An 11,367-nucleotide genomic window follows, 5' to 3' on the forward strand; every position below is an offset into this window, starting at 1 on the left:
AGAAAGGATTCCCTGAGAGTTTTTCTCACTTTATTGTATGGGAGTGAAGAGAAAAGAGAGAAGGAAAGAAAGAAAGAAAGAAAGAAAGAAAGAAAGAAAGAAAGAAAGAAAGAAAGAAAGAAAGAAAGAAAGAAAGAAAGAAAGAAAGAAAGAAAGAAAGAAAGAAAGAAAGAAAGAAAGAAAGAAAGAAAGAAAGAAAGAAAGAACGAGAGAAAGAAAGAACGAGAGAAAGAAAGAACGAGAGAGTGAAACTTGACACGGCACAGTAATGAGGATTCAAGCCACGGCAGCAGTAGCCTACTGCTGGACCGACCGGTACGCTTCACTGCGCGTTTTGTCACAAACATTTAGCTTGTTCCAAAAAATCCCTGTGGAATGTTCTTTTTTTAATAGACGTTCAACCATAGCAAGAGGCGTGAAAGTAAGGATTAAGTAAACACCGGATATTCATCATGCAGTCCTCAATTATCCCTCTCTGAGGTGGAGCCTGTCAGCTCAGTCGTTTAGGGAACATCTCATCTCTGCCTAACTAGAATGTGATTCATCTATTAAAAGGAGTAGACGTCACATTTGTCTGATATGGCCTGTTCAAGTGTGCCCTGGACTATGAATAAGTGACAAAAGATGACTAGGCTAGGAAGCAAGCAGGAGTCATTATACTACTAGGCAAACTGTCAATCATTCATTGAGTGTTCATACACAGGACAGGAAAATACTGTGAACATAAGCACTATGTAAACTAGCTATGTTTCAGTAGTTATTCTGCCTACGACGTATTAGTAAACACTGTGAGGGAGGCAGGTGAGAACATCCCAATTACAGAAGTGCACCAGTAAAGTCCCAGAAAAGAAAAGAAATAAATAAATCTCTGTTTATTTCTTTACGATGCTATTTAGTAAGTACTTTGCAGAATACGCTTTCAGATTATGGTCATAAGCAGTGATCCAGCTCACATACTGCCATGCTTGGTGTAAAACCACACACATTATTTTAGAAAAATCCCCCCCCCACGCCCCCACCCCAAAAAAAAAAGAAACAGAAAAGGAACGTTTCCAAATGGAACATTCCGGTCACACTATTGAGGTTTGGTCGTATGGGTTTTAGCAGGAATAAAAATACCCAAATGAGAAACGGAGACAGAGGGAGAATATTTTTAGTATGTAATTTATACATACAAATAGTCGTGTGGGAAAGTACGCAATCCAGTACCACCCACAATAGAAGGCTACTTTAAATATTGCCTCACTGGAAGTAAAAGAGGACCGCAACGAGGTCGCCAAGAGAGAGAAGGAGCTTGAAAGGAGAAAGAAAAAGAATAAAGAATATAATCGGATGGAATAGAATAGATTATGTTCTGTGTTGTGTTTTTGTGTATCTTGTCGTTGTCAGGTACTCTAATCATTCATACATACAAAATAACAGGGGGGGGGGGTGTACATTATCTAACTCTGGTGTTTAGTTTTCTATAAGTGCCAGCTTGTGTTTACTCTACTAACAACCCACTCATCGCAGCAGCCCAAACCCGAACAGCTTGATTTCCCTTTGTCAGGACACTGGGCCATGATTAGTAGTCCAAACGCTGCCCTCCACCTCAAACCCCCCCCCCCCCCCCCCCCACACACACACACACACCCCTGCCACCCCCACTTTCTGAGAAAACAAGGATTCTCACGCTGGCAAAAACAGGAAGCCCAACCCAACATGGCATGCACACACACACATACATGCATAAACACACAAACACACACACTCACGCACATATACATGTATGCACAGTACAACCATGAAAGCATGCACGTCCACACACACTCACATACAGTATGCACAATCACATTAAAAGCATACATACCGTTGTAACATGTACTCTATAAAACATTTCATGCACACGCGCACACACACACATAGTCATGATCACCATCACCACACCCAACCACCTCATGCAAATCCTGTGTCTCCGACCTGCTGACAGGTATAATCCGGTTGGTTACGTAGCAACAAAGTCGTTGCCTGGTGATTAACGATTGGCTGGTGTACTTTGTCACCTGTACGCCTTCGCATTGCATCTGTCCCATCCCTTATCTACCATACCCAAACCGCAGATCAAATACTGGGCACCAGCTGCTACTGGCACTGCCCTAGTTTACACTCATGGACGGAAAACCATTACGAGAGCCCATTATAAATATTGTTGCTGTACTAAGCTTTTAAATGTGTTTATTTTAAATGACAGACAGACTACATGGTATCTACACCCACGTACGATGGTCCGTGTCACTTCAACAAAAACCCGTTATGAATACCCGTCGGAATAAAAACACATTACAAAGATGAATGTCGGAACACTTTGAAGTGCATTCCTCTCAAATGAAAGATCCTCAAGGTGGCATACATGTTACTGATAGAAGTTATGAGTCAGTAGTATTCAAAGACAAATGGCATGATCCAAAGTAAAGTATTGCAGACGATAAAACAAATCCACTGTTTTTATTACCGGTGCTATGTATATAATGGAAGCCCTGGGGGGCAAGATGAGACAAACCTTTTTGATGCCATTGAGTCAGTTTTCAGTAATAGTCAAATCTGGATTATTTCATTGCTAATACAACATTTAGCTTAGCTTGAAAAGGAAAGATACTTAAGTCAAGCGTGTTGGAATCCAACTAATTGATTCTGACTGAAAATGTGTTTAACTCTCATGGGTTCTCAGTAGGGATGCTCGATATTGGCTTTTTTACCGATACCGATATACCGATATTGTCCAACTCTTAATTTCCGATACCGATATCAACCGATACCGATATATGCAGCCCCCCCCCCCAAAAACTGAATAATTTTAGGTAATTAACATTACATATCTCTTGTTGTGTAATTAACACAACATTATGCATACTTTGACAATAAATAAAATAATAATTTGTTCTTACTTGCTTGCCTGGGTAAATAAAGGTTAAATAAATGCCAATATCGGCCGATAATATCGGACATCCCTAGTTCTCAGTCAAGTGTTTTCCTACTGTTTGTTTCCTGAACTAGGAAAAAATGGGTCACAGGCTGGTTTCTGGCGGGTCCAAGAGGCATACAATTGTCTTTTTAAAGAGCTGCGGTCCCGGAGAGACAGTCAATTGCCTTGGGTCCAGGGCTGAAAGGGTTTAGAAGGTTGCGGTCTATGCACTATTTTCCATTGTACTCAGTTCATATTGTAAATGTTTTGTAGGTGTTCGATGCCACCGTGGACAACGCCCGTCTGATCCTGCAGATTGACAATGCCCGTCTGGCGGCTGATGACTTCAGAGTGAAGTAAGGATGGCCCTGTGCTCCTCCGAGACTGAAAAACTAAACCAGACAGATGTCTTACAGTTGCATTGTATGTATTTGGCTAGTTTTCAGTGCCCAACTTTGGAACAGGGTGGCAATAAAGATACATAGGGATTAGGTGGGCTTGGTCAGGGGCACTTCAGCAGAATTGGATACTGTTGGTACTGGGAATTGAACCAGCAATCCTTCTATGAGACCTGCCAATCCGTTGTCCCCTACACTCCTTACTATTGTGAAACTAAAGTCAGACAACCCCTGACACCTACTGTTTTAAGGGTTACTCGTAGGATTAGACATTGACAAAGATGGATGTCTTCCCTGAGGCAATTTGACTAACACAAGTATTAAATTAACACATTAAAAACACTGTCACACATACAGTGACAGATGAAGTGCTTTGACTTGATACGTAGTGTAAGAACAGCTTCTATTCTATTTTATTATTATGTTATATTATATTATTGCTGCTTTTTGGTGTAAAGACTTCAACTAACATCATGCTCTGTGTTCAGGTACGAGTCTGAGCTGTCCATTCGCCAGTCTGTCGAGGCAGACATTGTTGGTCTGAGGAAGGTCATCGACGACACCAACATGGGCCGCATGAACCTGGAGAGTGAGATCGAAACCCTGAAGGAGGAGCTCATCCACCTCAACAAGAATCACGAGCAGGTGATTCAAACCCTGCTCTCTCCTATGGCTCTTTGAATGAGCCATTTCTCTCTTCTTCTTCGTCTTTATCTTCTTCTTCTTCTTTTTAAAAAGAGGATGGGCGGACCGCTCTCTCCAGTATTTTCACTTCATTAACTCAATCAGCGCCAGAGGGCGCTGTGTACTGTGTTGGTTAAAAGGCCAGCGCTTTAAAGTATAGGAATACGTGGCGGTGTTTGCAGGGCTAAAACTATATTATATATTATAGCTATGGATATAATACTATTGCCCATTTGACATTGAGTATCTATCGTTCAATATGTGAAAAAGAAATAATTTCTTTCATCCATACATTCCCATTTTATACCGTGGTGAATATAAGTATAGTCTTAGAGCGGTCTAGGGTAATTCCCAAAAGGCTGCGTAATAGCCATATGTGTGTATTATACTAAAAGCGTTGTCGTTTCTTGCCTAGCTACTATTCTCAAATCAAATCTAGATTATAGGTATTATGTTTCATCATGAATGCATGAAAGGGGGGGGGGGGGGTAGTTTTTTTTATGCTTTGATCGTCACCAACGGAATACGTTACACAGTACATTACACACATACGCTACGATCGCAATGAAGGAATTCTTGGATCAACGCAAGTTTGATACCATATAGCCCTTACCTTGACTAAGATGTACCCCAAAAAGAATATTCCAATTATCTGATCGCCATTCCAAGTATTGATGTCGATCGTGTCACCAACATAATCCACCAAAGAACATGAATCGGGAGTGTTTGATTCTTATCAATACATGCGTTATAATAACCGCTCATCATGCCTGACAAGGAAAAGTCCGCCCGGACCTATATAATCGATGCACACCCCAATACACAGAGTTTCAAAGGATGTGCAATACCGGCCGCAACCTACCAGTCTGCGGTATTGGACTTTTGCTATCTCAGACCCATTCCCAATGATAACACCAGGCTCCCTGGATGGATAATGAATAGAAATATCGAATAAAAGAAATAACGATGAAAACCCGACTTTTCTCGCGTCGGCGAGTTAACCCGACTTTATTCGGGTCTGGCGTCCATTGAGTTAAGACAGTAGTAGACAATAGAGTATAATGGAGTATTTATTCTGTCACCAGTTCTAACACTTTATTGGTAATGCCCGAGCAAAAGTATTTCATTCATGAATTCAGGTTTCAATTGATTGATCTTTCATGATGTTCTCAGCTTTCGTTATGTTTTCATGTCATTTTTATTTTATTTTATTTAGCCTTTATTTAACCAGGTTTGTCCCAATTGAGATCCAGGATCTCTTTTACAAGGGAGAACTGGCCAAGAATAGCAGCAACACAATGTTTCAACATACACACATAGACATTACAGATAAAAGTAACGTTACAAAATGGTCAGATAAAACATTTGCACACAGAAAACGTGGTTACAATAGGCTTCACCATAGCCTTAAATACATTCCGTGTTACCAAGCTTTGAATCTTCAGGTCGGACTGGAGATTGTTCCATGCAGTAGGTGCGGAAAACCTAAACGCTTTCTTTCCCATTTCTGTTCGGACATTGGGAACAGTAAAGTGCATAAAATCCTTCGAACTTCGAATACTTTGCGTGTCTATACAAAGTCTGCCACGACAGTTCACAAAATTTTCCCACCCCTCAGCCTGAAGCGCCTGAGCAAATATTTGCTCATTTCTACAGTTCAATGAAACCTAAGTATCATTATGTATGCTCAGGGGAGAATGTACGTATTTGGAAAGGCCACAATGCCAGTTGTCCTGCGCATTTCATCTCATCTCAATCATCGCCTAAGCCTGACCGTGTGTGCTCAAGACGTATATGTAAACAGACTACACCACAACTTCAGACATGCCCAAAAGGCGTTCTCGAATAAGAGGACGAGCAAACTGTCCTCCATGTGAACTTCTGAAGATTTGAATGCTGCGGTTAAGCCCCGCTCCGTATTTGGCAATAGAGGTCACCACAGTATTCCAAATTACTATCATCCAGATTGTGTGTGGAACTCCACAAGCCAACTCCACAAGCCAAGTCTTTACAAACCAAGGTCACACCTCAGTCCATATTTAAATTTTTAAATTTTTTATTTTTTATTGTATCAGAACACAGCATAGGATCATGGCTGAATGGGGTCAGCATCCAAAACTGGGACACAACTGGTCTCAATTGGCTCTGACAGGTCATAAAACAGTTCTCTTGGTGGTTAGAATTCACACATCAGATTTCAATCAAGTGTAGAGCCCCCCCCCCCCCCCCCCCCCCCCACAAATCGCATTTCATGTCTCAGGGGCTTCACATGCCCACAGTGGAACAATTCCCCTTGACCTTAAACCCTCAGCGAATATGAGGACAAACGACCCCAAAACCATAATAGGAAAAAGAAAGTGAAGAAACCTCAGAAGTGCAATTCAATCAGAGATCCTCCACAATAAGGATGGTGGGACATGCAATAGGTGTTGAGGTGGGGCACAAGATCTTAGGTGTGGTCAACTGGAAATGGCTTTGATCATCTTATCCCTATGTTTATTTGTTTATTTGAGTGAAGCAGTGCACAATAATCAGCTGTATAGTTGATTATAAGGAGCTAAAAAGTTAGCATAAAGTTATTAGATAAGTTATTAGAAAGCCTTGGGAGCTAATATTGGCCTATAGTCCTTGACCAGATGTTAAGAGATCAATTCTCTAATGCATTCCTTCTCTGCATCCCATTGTTTCAGGACGTGATGGAGATGCGCAACCAGATCGCCCAGTCAGGAGTCCAGGTGGACATAGACGCTCCCAAGGGACAGGATCTGGCCCAGGTCATGGCAGAGATGAGGGCCAATTACGAGAAGATGGCGCTGAAGAACCAAGAAGAGCTCAAAGCGTGGCACGAATCCCAGGTAAACATCTAACGTCTAACATGTAACATGTGCTATTTGGAGAGTATTGTGGACATGCGTGGATCACCGACCGGGCATACTGACCATCAGAGGCCCCAGAGATTAATTGTATCATCTCACTAGTTTCACTGGGAATTATGTGCCAAAGCAAGCATGGTTTTATTTTAAACCCCAGTATACTGTCTTTCTTTAAAAGCTCCTACAAATTTGTAATACAGAGCAGAGTAATACTTCACCCTTAGGGACATAATCTCTAGTTATGTCGGTCCCTTTAGGGACATAATCTCTAGTTCCGTCTGTCCCCGTAGGGACATAATCCCTAGTTCCGTCTGTCCCCGTAGGGACATAATCCCATTTCATGTCGGTCCCTTTAGGGACATTTTGTATTTGTATTTTTATGCTGAATCTCTGACCATGTTCTACCCATTAACCGACAGTACAAGTGTCCTGATGCATGATGACATTGATTTAGTTAATTAACCTATATGATGCCTATTTTAAATCCAGTTGACAGAGGTGCAGACTCAGGTCTCCCACAACACAGAGGCCCTGAAGGGCGCACAGACAGAGGCCAACGACCTGCGCAGACAGCTACAGACGCTGGAGATTGAGCTGGGGTCACAGCAGAGCTTGGTGAGAAACCTCAACACGCACCTCACTGATTTCAACTCACTGACTGAACTCAACACGCACCTCACTGATTTCAACTCACTGACTGAACTCAACACGCACCTCACTGATTTCAACTCAGTGAACTCAACACGCACCTCACTGATTTCAACTCACTGAACTCAACACGCACCTCACTGATTTCAACTCAGTGAACTCAACACGCACCTCACTGATTTCAACTCAGTGAACTCAACACGCACCTCACTGATTTCAACTCACTGAACTCAACACACACCTCACTGATTTCAACTCACTGAACTCAACACACACCTCACTGATTTCAACTCACTGACTGAACTCAACACGCACCTCACTGATTTCAACTCACTGAACTCAACACACACCTCACTGATTTCAACTCACTGAACTCAACACACACCTCACTGATTTCAACTCACTGAACTCAACACGCACCTCACTGATTTCAACTCACTGAACTCAACACGCACCTCACTGATTTCAACTGACTGAACTCAACACGCACCTCACTGATTTCAACTGACTGAACTCAACACGCACCTCACTGATTTCAACTCACTGAACTCAACACGCACCTCACTGATTTCAACTGACTGAACTCAACACGCACCTCACTGATTTCAACTGACTGAACTCAACACGCACCTCACTGATTTCAACTGACTGAACTCAACACGCACCTCACTGATTTCAACTCAGTGAACTCAACACGCACCTCACTGATTTCAACTCACTGAACTCAACACGCACCTCACTGATTTCAACTCAGTGAACTCAACACGCACCTCACTGATTTCAACTCACTGAACTCAACACTCACCTCACTGATTTCAACATACTGTACTGACTCCAACACACACCTCACTGATTTCAACACATGCTTCATTTTAACTGTGGCCTGTTTTACTCAGCACTCTCTCATTCACTTGGCACTACAAACAATTTCAAACACAGCGAGTTATTTTAGCTTGCATTAGGAAAAATAAATGCATTAAGTTTACATTAACAACCTTGAAAGAATAGCTCAGAATGCCTTGCTCATTTGACGGGAAAACATCACGAAATAAGTTTTATATTGGTATGAACACGTGTTGTTTCAACAGGTCACTCTCACTCAGCACACACCCCTTTACTTTGTTTACATAGCCTTCACACTCGGCCGGCCAGTCGCTATGACGATTGCATAGATTGCGTAAGAGAGTCAAGTGCTTGTTGTAGTATTTAACCAATTACTTGATCTCCATCCTGTCTTTTCTCCCCCTCTCTCTCTCTCTCTCTCCCTCCCTCTCTCTCTCTCTCTCTCCCCCCCCCCTCTCCCTCCCTCTCTCTCTCTCTCCCCCCCCTCTCTCTCCCTCTCTCTCCCTCTCTCTCTCTCGTCATCAGAAATCGTCGCTGGAGGGCTCGTTGAGAGACACGGAGATGCGTTACAACATGGAGGTGGAGTCTCTCAACACCATCCTCCTGGGCCTGGAGGCGGAGCTCATCGCTCTCCGCGGCAGCATCCAGCAGCAGACGCAGGAGTACGAGGCGCTGCTCAACCTCAAGATGAAGCTGGAGGCTGAGATCGCCACCTACAGGCGACTGCTCGACGGCGAAGACTTCATGTGAGTTGTAATTGCGGTGGCGTCGTGTTGATGTATGGAGTGTAGTACACTTTTGAGAGAAATCCTTTTTCTTCGCGGCCCGACGCCATTGGACTCGGATGATTATGTTCTTCTTCTACAACGTGTGTGGGGGAAATTGAGTGTTTTCGTGTGTATACCGCCACCTAGAGGCTCCGATGTATTCTGTAATGAGGCTACTGATCTCCATCACTCTTTTCCACTAAGTCAAGGCTAATATTGGCTAAGTCACCAGTAAGCCACCCAATGGGAGATCGGGGGTATGGTACATGCTCAGATTGCTTGGGGGCCAAATTGACCGGAAATGTTATTAATTTTATACCACATATTTTCTAAAAGCACTGTGGATGTATAAATAAATAAATATATATATATTATTCTATAAAAAAAAATCCTATAGCACCTTTTAGTAACAATATCCATCGTAAAACGTGCATATTCCTCTGCCCTAATCCCACCCACTAAGAGATCTAAAAGCTTTTTTCTTTTTAATGCAAAGCACCTCTATGACCGTTAATCCCACTAACTCACTCATTTGTTAAATAATTCACTCACACTCAGCCACTCTGCCCCTAGTGACGGCTCACAGGCATGGCACCTTTTGCTAGGCTAGTTCAATCTAAGCTTGAACACGTTGCATCTATGACAATATGGTGTGTCCTTTGGACATCTGTGGAGAAAGATTGTGCACATGTTGACCAACTGTTCTGAACCGTTTAACCCCTACAGGCTCCAGCACGCCGTGGAGGACCAAATGTCAGTAAAGAAGACCAAAGTGATGACTGTCACACAGACTCTGGTGGACGGCAAGGTCGTCTCCTCCAGCACAAAGACTCAGAACCTCTGAACACTCCCATTGGGCACCCTGTCATTTCCTGATCTCACAACACTAAAACACCATTGGCCAAATTATAATTTCATCATACGGTTTTGCTGTTACATTAGTTCTTCTTACTTCCTGGTTCTGTAACACTAACATACTATTGGCGAAGAAGAAAGTTAGAATCCCAATCATCACTGCCATTGGTTGCAACTACTTCCTGGTTGCCTACAACACTAGCATCCCATTGGCCGATACTAACTGGATCAGAGGAAAACTAGTTCATCTTTTATTTATTTCATTATCTTCTTTTGCCTTTGTGTCTGTGTCGAGTCGACCTTGCTTCCATTGATAAGTGTAGATGTTTACGTAAGACGTTAAGAATTAGAGATACATGTCCAGCTGGTTTAAAAATAATAATAATAATAAAATAAAAATTATTGTTGGTATTTTCAAACTCACACACCCAAATTAAACTGCTTGTTTTTTATGGTCAACATAATTTTTTTTACATGTCATGATTATCTTTGTTTTTCTATCAGTCCAGTTGTGTCTACCTGATGTGTTGTAAAGGTCAAACATTTCAATAAAAAAACATTCCAATAAAATTACTTGCTTCGACATTGTCTTTTTGAAAGTTATTTTTAATCAACTTATACCTGTATGGATCATACTATTAAAACCAAATGCATGAACAAGTGTTGACAGTGAGATCAGGTAGAAGAAAGAAAACTGTTGGCTGAAAGACCAGAGAACTTGAGTTGACAGAATGGCCATTCCATTTACAATCAACATTGAAGCCTTTTGGCTGCTACACCATAAGATGGCTGCCATTGCATGTCTGATAATGTGTGGCTCTGAACGTTATGCAGTATTTCAACAGAAAAGGCATGGTTGACAGACACATAAAACAATACTAATATGCACAACAGTTTTGGAAGCTATCTTATAGTGTACCGAAGGAGATGACCGTGAAACTCGAGAAAAAGCCCTGTGGTTTCCATGGCGACCGTGTTAGTACGTATCACTTGTGCCATTCTGTGTCAGTCGTTCTTCAGAATGTTGGCATCTATAGTGATTCTAAGATCACGACACATCGACAACATTTTGAAACAAACTAGATGGGTAATTTTGCCACACAATTTTGTATATAACACAGGATTTTAACTCTACTTATCTGCCAATGGCAAACCTCCCGTGGCCAAGAGAGATATCAGGTCTACTAGGCTTCAGTCAGGGCTAGACTAACCCTATGACCTCCAGACTGCAGTGACACATTCTTTCTTTCTTTCTTTCTTTCTTTCTTTCTTTCTTTCTTTCTTTCTTTCTTTCTTTCTTTCTTTCTTTCTTTCTTTCTTTCTTTCTTTCTTTCTTTCTTTCTTTCTTTTTATTTCCC

At 42.0% G+C, this 11,367-nt stretch overlaps 1 protein-coding gene across 1 annotated transcript; it reads left to right on the plus strand.

The window, feature by feature from the left end:
- Positions 1-3,214: 3,214 nt before the first annotated feature.
- LOC311247788 (keratin, type I cytoskeletal 18-like) lies at positions 3,215-10,592 on the plus strand (the record flags this gene model as incomplete). Its single annotated transcript, XM_084338787.1, has 6 exons — positions 3,215-3,297; positions 3,828-3,984; positions 6,714-6,878; positions 7,386-7,511; positions 8,913-9,133; positions 9,881-10,592. Coding segments are annotated over 6 exons (870 nt in total), but the record flags the coding sequence as incomplete, so codon positions are not given.
- Between the last annotated feature and the right edge of the window lie 775 nt (positions 10,593-11,367).

Source organism: Notolepis coatsorum (genome assembly GCF_963971535.1).
Source record: "Notolepis coatsorum genome assembly, contig: SCAFFOLD_655, whole genome shotgun sequence".
In the NCBI taxonomy this organism is placed as follows: domain Eukaryota; kingdom Metazoa; phylum Chordata; class Actinopteri; order Aulopiformes; family Paralepididae; genus Notolepis; species Notolepis coatsorum.